Here is a 13,212-nt window from a genome sequence, read left to right on the forward strand (position 1 = left end):
AGTTAATATTGAATATCGTGACATTTGTTTTTATCGTTATAACAAAAATATTACAATTATTTCTTCGATATTAATATGAAAATGATTTGTATTTTTAATGTTTAAATATTTCTAATCGTCTATAAATTTCTCTCTTTCTTTATACAATAATAACTGCGCCAATACGCGTTATTAGCGGTTCGACGACAAGAACGGCCGCATTTATTATTTTCACTGTAATGCAACAATTATTTACGATGATTAATTGAAAGCAAATAATCGAAGCATCCTCGGAGACTCGATACGAACATAACAATATTGTTGGCATGGGACGCAAGTAAAATTGTAGCGCAAGGCTATAATAATATATAATATGAAACAAAGGTATTTCGTGGTTCGAGTTTCTGGGACGTTTCTTTCTCTTGAACACCTGCGTCCAACATTTTCTCTCTCCCTCCCTCCCTCCCTCTCTCTCTCTCTCTCTCTCTCTTTCTTTCTCTCTCTCTTTCTCTCTCTCTCCCTACACATTTTTCTTGCCTCGATTCTTTGCAAATTGACGATACTAATATTGTATAGAAAAAAGAAAGAAAAGAAGAAAAAAAAAACAACAAAAAAAGAAAAAAGAAAAAAGAAAAAAGAAAAAAAAGAAAAAGAAAGAAGAAAAGAAATCAGATTCGTTCACATAATGCCATAAAAATCTCTCACTGAATGACGTTGGTTAACTCATAGTAAGAGAACATAAAAACAAATCTTTTTATCGTGGTCTATTCGATTTATGTAAATAGAATAATTAAGATTTCCTGTCTCGCAGTATTGTGCCAACAAGCCGACGTTTTCCCATTTTTAGAATCCCCATAATTTATGTAGTTCCCAAGGGGTAATACTTAAACCGGAGCATCCTCTAACCGCGAGAAATTGCAACATTTTTCCGAGATAACGCTGTTCGAGCGTTCCTTTGTGGAGATCCTGTAAGCCTATTATAGCATCTGTATTTCTCTCTCTCTCTCTCTCTCTCTCTCTCTCGGTTTTTTGTCTTTATCTCTATCGTTTCCTGTCCTCTATCTCTCTCTCTCTCTCTCTCTCTCTCTCTCTCTCTCTCTCTCTTTCTTTCTCTTTCTATGTACATATATCGAGGACGACACGTATAACAGCTGCTCCGTCTGAATGGATTTTAATGAAATTTGGTATTAGAGGCCCTTGACTAGAATTCATCCGATGAATTCGAGTTGCCTCGACGTTGGTCCGATCCGAATACATATGCATGCACTCATCTCTTTGGTCCTGCCGCTCGTAAACGGTCTCTCCTCATAGTCCTCTCGTGGTTACGATCGATCGCTTTTACTATCTCGTCTTTTAGGTATCCATAGTATGCTCGATTATATTACTTTTGCTCTTTAAATAAATCGTTCTTATCTTATTATACTTTTTCTGTTCTTTTTTCTTTTTCTATAATTTTTGTTCTTTTTTTTTTTTTTTTTATTTCTTTTCTAATGATATCCACTCGAATACAATAAAGCAAATATATTTTATGTGCGATTCGATTGGAATTGTAAACAAAGAAAAAATAAAATTAATATATCGACGATGAATGGATATTTGGAAAAACGTTGACAGATCGACTGACTATTTTCTGTTGATGAAACGATTTAAGGATCAACGAGAAAGATTCGTGATCCTTCGTTAAATTTCTCGCTTTCATCAGGAGACAGAAGAATGGAACGATGTTACAGGACGCGTCCCAGGACTACATTTCACCGTCGCAATTATTACGGCTTGGCTGGCTTGTTGCTCCAGGCAAAGAGAGAAAGAGAGACAGAGAGAGAGAGAGAGAGATAGGAGAAGAGCTCGTGCACTATCATAAATAAACTTTCTGTCAGTGGCTCTCGACGCGACGCTATTTTCTCGAAATTATTGCATTTCTCATGACCGATGCCACGATTTTATTTTAACACGTCATTTTTTTTTTTATCTATCTTTCTTCTCACTCTCTCTCTCTCTCTCTCTCTCTCTCTTTCCCTCTTGACGATATTAGTTGGACGTGAGGATTATGTGATAAAATTATTTTTTAACGGGTTCCTTATGTTAAAAAGAAGAAGAAATAATAATTCATCGGTTATGTTATAAAGCTTATTAGAAAATGATTTCGTTTACGATTAAATGTGACAGCTTAGAAAAATCCGATTCGAGGCTTTATTCACGTGGCATATAAAGATGATGTGATTTAATATATGAAAGTAAAGTCTTATCCGACGTAAAAGGAGCGACCCATTTCCGTCAATCAGAAATGACGAATTAGAAACCTTATCGAATAGTTGATAATTCTCTGTGTGTGACGTTCGCTACCGTTACGAATGATCCGTCTAAATTGAATAAAGATTTCATCTTAAACGATGTAAGTGTACGATCGTTAACGAAATTAATGAAAGTATTGTTCGATAAAAATCATTTTACTTACGCGCTTTTAATTATTCCGAATTCTTCGACGAGCACGAAGCACTTTTTTCTTTCTTATCGATGATTCATAGATTATCGACGCTTTTATTTTTATTATTTAAATAAAATGGTATTCTAGTTAACAAGGTTATCAAGATTCGGGCTAACCGAATGTACAATGCACCATGCATTCTCATGATATATGGATACTGATGATGTCTAACGGTCGTCGAAATATCCACGCGAATAGCACGAATGACATTTCCACGTTTTACGATCGTACGAAGCGATCGTCCGGTGCCCTTTAAAAGCCGGTTTACGTGCCATTTTATTGCATCGGCAGGACATTCGTTCTCTCTTTGTCCGTCTCTTCCTCCATTGTCATTGTGGAAAGTTGCCCTTTAAGAATATCGGTCAGACCGAAAATTACCATTTTATCGACTCTTATTATGTTCCGATAATTTTTATTGTTTACTCTAATTTAATCATATACCACACAGACACACACACACACATACATATATATATATTTATATATATATATAAATTATCAGTATAGCATATATACTGATAGTAATAATAACATTTAATTTTTGTTTTAAAGATAAATTAAAAATGTATCTATCACTTTTGAAAGTTATTATTGTTATATATATCGGGTGGACATGTTTATATGAACTTTTTCTTTTCTATATATATATATATATATATATATATATATATATATATATATTATTCATCATTTTAAATCATTTTTAAATACAAATTTAGATTAATTATAGTGATTGATTTAATAAAAGAGAAATAAACGTATCTGAAATGCATTTCATTTATACATATAACAATTTTTTCCTCTTTCTTTCTCTCAAAAAAAAAAAAAGAAAAAAAAAGAACGTCATATTGTATTCTACAGAAATGATCGTATTCAAATCGTCTTTACACGTTGCTATTTTTATTTTTTTTTCTCAGTGAATCCTGTCCGAGCAACGACCTAAATTAAAATTTCTTCGGAACGTCTGCCTCATGTTTTACTTTTCGGACGGTAAATTACGAGGAAACCCGGCCAGTGTGTAACACATATGTACGTGTTAATGAAAAAGTACGAAGGGGGAAAGACAAAAAGGAAAAAAGAAAAAAACAATGATATTTGTTTTTGTTTTGTTCTTTTCCTTGCGGCAACGAATATGAACGCTGTGATAGTATCCGATTTGCTTGGAGACTTTTCGCTTACTCTTCCATCTCCACCTCCTTCTTCTTCGATACGTAATTAGAAGGAACAAACTTCTTCTTCTTCTTCTCTCTCTCTCTCTCTCTCCCCTCTCTCTTTCACTCCTTGCTCGGATTGTCTTGCACTAATTTGCATTGGTTTAATAGCCAGTTTCAGGCTGCTTGGAATTACGGTGGCAACCCTTTAATTTCGACGAACGTAACTACCTATCTTTGTCTCTCTCTCTCTCTCTCTCTCTCTGCCGTTCTACACGTCCATTCACGCTCTTCTCACCATCAGAGAATTGCTGCGTACAAAGCTGCAAAGCTAGCCCTCCTCTATTCCTCCTCCATCCTCTTTACTGGACGATGACTCGTAACCCGATCTTCGTTCGTAGAGTTCATAACGTGACCTTTCGTCAAAGGAAAATATCCTCCATTTTTTCGATCGATCTTTCAATTCTTTCCAACCTTCTTTATCTTTTCAATTCGAATCTAATATTTTATCGTTTTTTTTCTGTTTTCTTTCCTTTCCGCCCTGCCCCGACTCCCCCCACCCCCACCCTTCTGATCTGAGACAGAGATCGTGAAAATGACACGTCACGAGGGAAAATTGAACAAAATTCTTTCATGTTAATGAAATTAACTGCTTATTAAATTCGCTATACCAATCTCTCCTATACGTCTTCGTTTGTGAAATGTAAAAAAAGAAGAAAAAGAAGAAACAAACAAGAAAAAAAAAAAAAGAAGAAGAAACAAAAATAGAGGCATGGCTTAAAGCGAAACGAGATCGACTTCTCGATGAATGTTTTCTTCGTTTTGCAAAAGATAAATGAGCGTTCTTAAATATTGTTCGTGGAAGAGAACAGTGAAAAAAGCAAAAAAAAAAAAAAAAAAAAAAGAAAAAGAAAAAGAAAAAAAAAGAAAAAAAAGATAGAAGAGAAAAAGGGGGGAAAGAGCGGAAAGAGAAGAGAGGAAGAGTAAAAGAGAAAAAGAAAAAAAAAAGAAAAAGAAAAAATAAAAAATAAAAAAAAAAAAAAGAAAAGAAAGAGACCGAAAGCAGGCCAAGATCCCGAGAGTAGCGTCATACGGACCAAATCGTGCAAGTTTTCTCGTGAAAGGAAATGAGATGACGAGAAATATTCCTGTGTACTCCGGGTATACAAAATACGCATACACTTACAGAGGCAGACCCTTATAAAGCTTGAGAAAGTTCTCCCTCGTTCTTCGAAATCTTTATAATAACTCCATCCCTCTCCCTCTCTCTCTCTCTCTCTCTCTCTCTCTCTCTCTTCTCTCTCTCTTTCTCTTTTCATTCTTGGGTAGCCTTTGTTCGTTCTTCTTCCCTTTCTTCATTCACCTTCAACGATTACCCTCATATTCTTATTCGTTCACCGACACAAACGGAGGCACACGGACTCACGTACGCACGCAAACACATTCAAATATCTTTTTAAGATTCGTTCGATCAATCTCGACAATACCAAAAATCGCTTTCCATTTGAAGATATCATGGCGATTCGCGTAGCTTCGCAGAAAAAAGAAAAAAGAAAACTTTCCTCTCTTTTGCAGCCATCATTATTTTTCCATAGAACATTATCTATTTTTCTTTTTCTCTTTTTCTATTTCCCTCTCTCTTTCTCTCTCTCTCTCTCTCTCTCTCTCTCTCTCTATCTATCTATCTATCTCTTTGAGTTTTAGCACCGTTTCCCGTTCGTTTTCAAATGCTTTCCACGTATATTTACCAATACCAAGATGTTTTTCATAGTACATACATACATACAAACATAGAGAAGGAGGAGGTGGAGGAGGAGGAGGAGGAGGAGAAGGAGACTTCTTGCCGAGAAGCTTTCACAAGAAATTAATGCGTCGTTCTTCGGTGTTATACAGTAGTAGCGACGATCGTTCGACTAGATATAGTCTCGGTCTCGGTTGTATTATCGAAAGAATTATTAATGGTAGATAAGAGCTTTAATGTCGCAGGTGCGTATCTACTGGTGAATTCGCAGAAAGAAAGAGAGAGAAAGAGAAAGTCGAGAATATTCGATAAGACGTTGTTTCAATGTCTTTTATCGTTCTATTCTGATTAAGTAACAAATTAGAATTATCAGCCATCGAATTGATTCTAATAAAATATTACTTTTTTCTAATGAGAAAATATGTATCAGATATAACGCATAAAAGGAAATTTATTGTCTTAATTAATGATTATTTAATTTCAAATAATAATAGATACGATCAGGCAATAAGCAAACCATTAAGTTAATTATACGTATGTAATAGTACTTATCTGTATGAATATTTTATCATTTGTTTTTACATGAAATTTAGCATTTGTAAATTAAGTTGATTATATTGGATGATACGTTCAATTGGGATCAAACGGAATAGCAGATACAGGGTGTATGGTTAATTATGGACATTCGTCCTCCCCAAGAGTCAAGACATCGCCGTGTGACTTGTATCTGGCTTAGTCGAACACGTCCTGACCCCACTCTCAACGAGGGGTCAGAGAGAGAGAGAGAGAGAGAGAGAGAGAGAGAGAGAGAGAGAGAGAGAGAGAGAGAGAGAGTCGATATGCTTAATCCCAATCGACTAACTGCATGGATCGGAGACGGCCGTCACTCGCGCGTCAAATTAAACATCGATTGAGTTACTTTATATAAAAGTAACTAAAGAGTGACGTTTGATCGAGATACAATCGGGTTAAGATCGTTTCTCATTACAATGTAATCTGTTTGAATGTTTGAAGGTAAGCATTTTTTCTATTCGTTTTTATCCAATCGATTAGACGAGAGAGATTCAGAATCCTTTGAATTAGTTCTCATAGTCAAGATCCAATTCTTTTTCTTCATAATCTCTTACGAGAAATAATATTTATTTCTTACGAATGACAAGTCGAATTATTATTTTGTTAAAAATAAAATGAAAACGTAATCGTATTTAATTATTTTCTTTTCAATATTCTTTCCCTTTGATCCTCGAGAAAATTATTCTCATATTGATTTTTTCGACGAAAGACGCACAAAATAGGTTGAAAAATTTTCTAATTTTTAAAATGAGATTAGTATTGTAAACGTCGAAAAACGAAATTAATTCATTCACATTCCGCCATAATTAATTTCATCAGTGTTGATTTAAATGACATAAACGTTGATGCAGCTTAACATTTTCTACAAAGAAAAGTATTAAATCGTATATTACGAAAAATTATTAATTAAGGAGATAACATATTTGACAGTTTGTTTTCTTATTACGAAAGAAAGCTCTTTAAATTTCATAGTCGTTGGCAATTATTGATAGATATTTTACCTCTTACTTTTAAATAAACAAAATAAAATTTACACAATTGCAAATAAATATAAAAATGATTTCATTACTGTTATGGCCTTATCGAGAAGGAAAAGGGAAAATTAAACTTTCCAAATTATTAATAAAATTGATTTTATTAGTATAATATTAATTGGAATATTATAAAATAAATAAAGAATAAATTATATTTGAAAATGATTTTTGTTTCAAGTGTCTGTAATTTTTCATTTCGAAGAGATCGCCTTTGAAAGATTTTCATTCATTATTCCTATAGTACAACTGTTCGTAGTAATAGTAATGATAGTAGTAATGGGCCCGTGTAAATTCTCGGAATTTATATAAGTCACTGTGTCATTGAGCGAATATGAATGAAATTATATAAGTTAGTGTGTCAACGTAAATATCTTCCATTTACATGAGAATATCTTTGGAACTAAAAGTCCTAGAGACTTGAATTAAATATTATTTTAAAAGAGGGAAGGATTTTCTCTATTTTTTTGTTCATCGTATTTTTAATAATTAATTAACGATTTGTTATGAACAATTTACATAATAAAAATATAGAAAAATTAAATTCATCTTAATATTCGAAAGAAAATTTCAACTTAAGATTGATCTTTCATTAAATTATATAAATTAATTAAATAATTAATAAACAAATTGTTTTTTTTATTTTTTTTTTTTTTTTTTTTTTTTTTTTTTTATTAAAGAAATTTTATTTCTACGTTTTCTGTTTGAATAGGAATATGTTCAGAATTAAAAGTCGTGGAGATTTGAAGCGTAAAGTATGCCTCTTACCAACAAAAAAATTATTACTATTATATTATGGTCTCATCCGTACTTTACGACTTTAGTAAATAAAGTTTCTCCATATCTCCAAAATGAATGGAGATATTCAAGATGATAAAAGTTATTGTGCTATATAATATATATATATATATATACATATATACATATATATATATTATAATATATAATATTATAATATAATATATAATATATAATATTATAATATAATATATAATATATTATATTATATTATAATATATAATATATATATATTATATTATAATATATAATATTATAATATAATATATTTATAATATATTATATATTAGGTGGACCGGAAAGTAATGACGTTTCTCCGCATGTCGATATTTGATCGTGATTAAAAATAAAAACTTGTTAAAAATTTATTCGTTCGAATTTAATTTAAGAAAGCGACATTACTTTCCGGTCCACCTAATATTTATATGTATTATATATATTATATATATTTATTTATTGTGTAAAGGTTAGAAGGTTATCGTATGGTAGCGAAACATGTTGATAACAATGCAAATATTAAAATAATATCTCTGTCCAGGTTCATAGTTCATCATGAATTTTCTCATGCAATTCACTATTCTCTCGGTTTCATATGTATTGATGTGCTCTCGAAAAAAAAAAAACAAAAGAAAAAAAAATATAAAAAAAGAAAATGTAAAAAAATGTAAATGGAAGGATACGATCACGTTCGCTCGTTTATCGAACGACTTCTCTAATTCTACGTTGGCAATGGGAATTAATTTGTCAACAGAAAATTTTATTTTATTTCTCGTATCACGAATGAAAAATTATTTTATGGCCTTTTATCCATCTCTAATTTTCTAACTCGTTTCACTTTGATGATAATTTGTAGAATAGTTTTCATTTAATCCTTTGATTAATGCGTAAATAACTTTGTTGTACGATTACATCACTTAAAAAAGTGTATTTTTCCTTGTTTTGTTTCTTGTTTTTTTTTCCTTCTTTTTTTTTTTGTTTTATTTCATTTTATTTTCTTTTTTTTTTTTTTATTTTTTTTCCCCCCCCCTTAATGAAATGAAGAATTTTGCCATTATGAAACCTTTTATTCGGAGAGCTCCTTTCGTAATGAAATTAAGAACTTTCCATTAGGTCGATTATTTTAAATGTACTAATCACATTAACACGTCTACTGTTATACTCTAATTTTTATACTTTTAAAATAAACTTGTTTGTCTCGTATCATCGCACGTATTATATATAATACCTTGAATATATTCACTTTGATAATAAATATTCTTCCGATTTACAAAAAAAAAAAAAAAAAAAAGAAGAAAAAAAAGAAAAAATGAAAAAAAGGCCATAAGCCATGTTAAAATTATATAAGCTCATTTGTAAGCACGACAAAGCGTATGCCAACGTGAATTAAAAGTCCCATAAAAATAATGATACGGTTGAAAACGCTTTGAGAATATTTCGATGGTAAGCAATCTTTTTCAATATCCTATATTACGATAATTAATCATCGTTATTATTTCATTTAAACAAACACATTGTCGTTCTTGTAAGTACATATGTTATTATATCCACTAATACTATCGAAAGAATTAATACGGACCCTGTTATATTTTTTGTTCTTTTTTTTTTTTTTTTATTTTTACGTTACACGTAAGCAAAAACGAAAAGCGGAAAGAAATGAAGAAAGGGAGAGAGAGAGAGACAGAGAGAGAGAGAGAGAAACAGAGAGAGAGAGAGAGACAGAGAGAGAGAGAGAGAGAGAGAGAAAGAGAGAAAGAGAGAGTAATACGTCAGACGTTTTATCGTCGAGCTTTTCCGAAAGAAAAGACCACCTGCGCGTTCATATTTCGTTGTTTTAATTCAACGCGTTTCCAGCTAAAGTCCCGTTCGTTCGTTTGTTCGTTCATTCGTCCAGTAGCAATGCGATTCTCCCCGCTACGACCAACGGTTCTTCGAGTTTATGATTTTTATTTGTTGAAGGGGCTGCTACCATCTCTCTCTTTCTCTCTTTCCCTCACGGCATTTCGTTTTCTACGGAATATATCCGCATGCGTTTTCTAGGCCGGTCACGAACCGTCTCTGAATTGTGACAATTAAAGCAAAAGAAAGTCTCGGTGTGTTATGGTCTGCGACTCACCACTTTTCTCTCTATTTCTCTCTCTCTCTCTCTCTCTCTCTTTCTCTTTATTTTCTATCCTGTTTCATCGCTTCTCATACCGCTGCACATGCGTGTTAATTTATTTTAAAATTCTGCGCGCGAATATGCCGACAAATAGAGAAAAAGAAGAGAGAGAGAGAAAGAGAGAGAGAGAAAGAGAGAGAGAGAAAGAGAGAGAGAGAGAGAGAGAGAAAGAGAGAGAGAGAGAGAGAGAGAAATGTTTCCTATTTCGTGATACGAAGAAGAAAGAGACGACCCGCAGACTCGAGTCGTCGAGTTAATAATTATTATCTACGGTCACGTAAATACGGACTCTCGTTGCCCTTTCAAAAGTCACAGCACTCGGCCGGTCCAATGGTTGGATTGAATCCACTCCTCTGGCATACTTGTTCCCCATCTATTTCAGTTCCTTTGAAAGGCCTTTTTCTCAAACGACAATACTTTTAATCAGGAACGTGTCCGCGAACGAGCATGTTGTCTCGCCGTGAGTCGAATTACGGGGCTGAATGTCAATTGATGAGGTCTAAGAGGTCTCTCGAATGAGGCAAGAAAATAATCGAAATGAAACGACAGTATTTCTTTTCTTTTTTTTCCTTTTCTTTTCTTTTTTCTTATTACTTTTTTTTTCTTTTTTTTTGATTACGAAAGGATTTTTTTTTCCACGATAATCAATCAATTTTCCTTCGATTGTTATTCCTCGTGATTCTGGAAATTCTTAAAATTAATTCCTCTCCTCTTTTCTTTTCTTTTTCTTTCTTTATTTTTTATTTTTTATTTTTTATTTTTATTTTTATTTTTATTATTATTTTTATTTTTATTTTTATTTCCGTCCATTACGATAATAGGAAAGAAATAAAATTATGCTTTTATTTCCCGTCCACATATCTTTTCAAATGTCAAGTACGATAAAAAAAGTAATTTATTTGTTTATACTGTACCGAGTCACGCGTTCCTTCAAGGCTAATCCCCAAGTACACACTCACCTGTCGTAGTAGTAGTCCCTGTAACAAAAAAGAGGAACGATCGATAAGTACAGAGAAAAAGAACAAAAAAAAAAAAAAAAAAGAAGAAGAAAAGAAAAAAACAAAGAAAGAAAAAGAAAAATATAAAGACGTTAAGTTAGTTAAATTAGTTAAGTACACGCGATATATCATCATAGATCGTTCTAATAAATGCATGTAACAACACGAGTGTCCAATTGTTTCAAATTAAATTATACGTCCTTTGATGATTTTTTTTTAACGAATTAACGTAAATATTTTTTCTTTTTTTTTTTTTTCTTTTTTTTTTATACTCGTTAATGACAAACGTATCGTTTAAATTACTTTCACGTATTAACAACGATTCGCAATAATTTGTTCATTATATCATTAACGAAGAAAAGTGTCTATCTGTTCGAAAATCTAATCGTCTGAATTTTCGCTTCATCTTAATGCACGCACATTAATGATAAATATCGAACATAGGAAGAGAGAAAGGAAGGAAGGAAGGAAGGAAGGAAGGAAGGAAGAGGGTGGGTGGGAGGAATTGAGAGAGAAGGACACGCGTTTATGACGAATGCTATGTTGTAATTGAAATGGGAATGATATATTGCCGTTCCCTATCAGATTCAACGCCGCGGCTAAATCGTCGAAGTCAATGTATCACCCAGTCTGTCGGAAATATCGATTATACGAAAAGGTCTCGAACGAAATTTGTCCCGGTTTGTTTCCGTACAAAACTAATTGTCTTTTCTAGTATCGATTATATCGCTGACGGATTTTTCCGACGTTACTTTTATTATTCTACTTATTCTATTTTTACTTATTCGTACGAATTAAAAGAATTCCTTCAATTGAAACGAGTTTAATAATCGAATATATTTTGGAAAAATATTAATTAATCATTTTCCGTTGTTAATTATTCGGATCGATCGATCGTTAATAAAACTTTTCATTTTATATATAAGACTTTACTTTTTATATAATATTTAGGAAATATATTCGTGGAGCTGTTTCCTACACTGCCCTTTTTCTTTTTTTCTTTTTTTTTTTTTTTTTTTTTTGTAAAAGCACGGAGAATCCTTGTAGATCCTTGTAATAGTTTTGGGTTGTCAGGACGATGGATTTTATCGGACACTTAAAAGCGCGAACTCGACGAGTGACTCTACTGACCTTTTGCAACCTCTCTCTCTCTCTCTCTCTTTCTCTCTCTCTCTCTCTCTAAATATATATGTATATATAATCCTCTCTTTGTGTTTTCTCTTTTCTTTTCTTTTCTTTTCTTTTCTTTTTCATCGGAACGTAGCATCGAGATCACTCTTTTTCAACGGAATAGAATATTTGATAAGCAAGAGGCGCACCTTTTCATAACTTTTCGCTGATTTTTCACGACCGACGACACGAGGTACTTCTTTCGTTTATTTCAAAAAAAAAAAAAAAAAAAAAAAAAAAGAACGAACAGTCTCAATTCATCTACGCTTTTACCCCTTCGAAATTCTAATCAAAGGAATAAATGCGATTTCTTTTGTTCCTAAGTTTTTTTTTTTTTTTTTTTTTGGAGATAAATTTTGCTTCTTTTTACCTCTTTTTTTTCCCTTTTTTTTTCTTTGTCTTTTTTCATGTGAAAAAGAAATGAAAGGATCGTTCGTAGCCACCGGGCATTTACTGATATTGGTAAAAACAACAATTTCAATCGTCTGGTGTCAATTCCAATCGAGCATTTTCCGGATTTCGCTGGCTAGGCATATGAATATTTCAATGTAACGAATTCGTCGGTTTCGTTGTTTATCGATCTCGTCTGGCCATTGGATTAAGTTTGCTCGATTGAAAAATATTCGTACATACTACATATAGACGTGTCTCTTTAATTATCGTTTAATGAATTTCTTTCGAAAATTCAAACGATTAGATTCTTTAACAGATAGACACCAACTCAATTACACCTTTTATTAAATGTACTCTAATAAACCTTTAAAGATAGTAATTTTTTAATCGAGCAGCAGCTATTAAGTATTACGTTCGATAAATGGTCTATTAACCACGTAAGCGGCATTCTATACAAACGACGCTCCTTTTCCATTCTATCCTTGCAAGAGAAGACGTGAGAGTGAGAGAGAGAAAGAGAGGGAGAGAGAAAGAGGGAGAGAGAGAGAGAGAGAGAGATTTGTTGACGTTCGAAGGAAGGATGAATTCTGTAGGATAGTAGGAAAGCTTGCGAAAGGAGGAGAGGCCTGGTGCCAGAGAAAATTGGCAATTAACTTTGATTTCGTCTTTGCCATCCTCGCAAACTTGATCCAATCTTTAAGCGTGCCTTCGAAATTGTTTGATCTCCTTGACGAT

At 32.6% G+C, this 13,212-nt stretch overlaps 1 protein-coding gene across 8 annotated transcripts in view; it reads right to left on the minus strand.

Annotated features, from left to right (window-relative positions):
• Positions 1–13,212, minus strand: part of LOC118442740 (uncharacterized) — a 275,147-nt gene that overhangs the window by 15,571 nt on the left and 246,364 nt on the right. For all 8 annotated transcript variants that reach the window (XM_035868739.2, XM_035868738.2, XM_035868737.2 and 5 more), the window contains one exon: positions 10,876–10,893. In XM_035868739.2, coding sequence (XP_035724632.1) covers positions 10,876–10,893 — 18 coding nt within the window. The remainder of the gene's footprint in view (positions 1–10,875; positions 10,894–13,212) is intronic.

Source organism: Vespa mandarinia, chromosome 24 (assembly GCF_050613455.1).
Source record: "Vespa mandarinia isolate Hongniang chromosome 24, ASM5061345v1, whole genome shotgun sequence".
Lineage (NCBI taxonomy): Eukaryota > Metazoa > Arthropoda > Insecta > Hymenoptera > Vespidae > Vespa > Vespa mandarinia.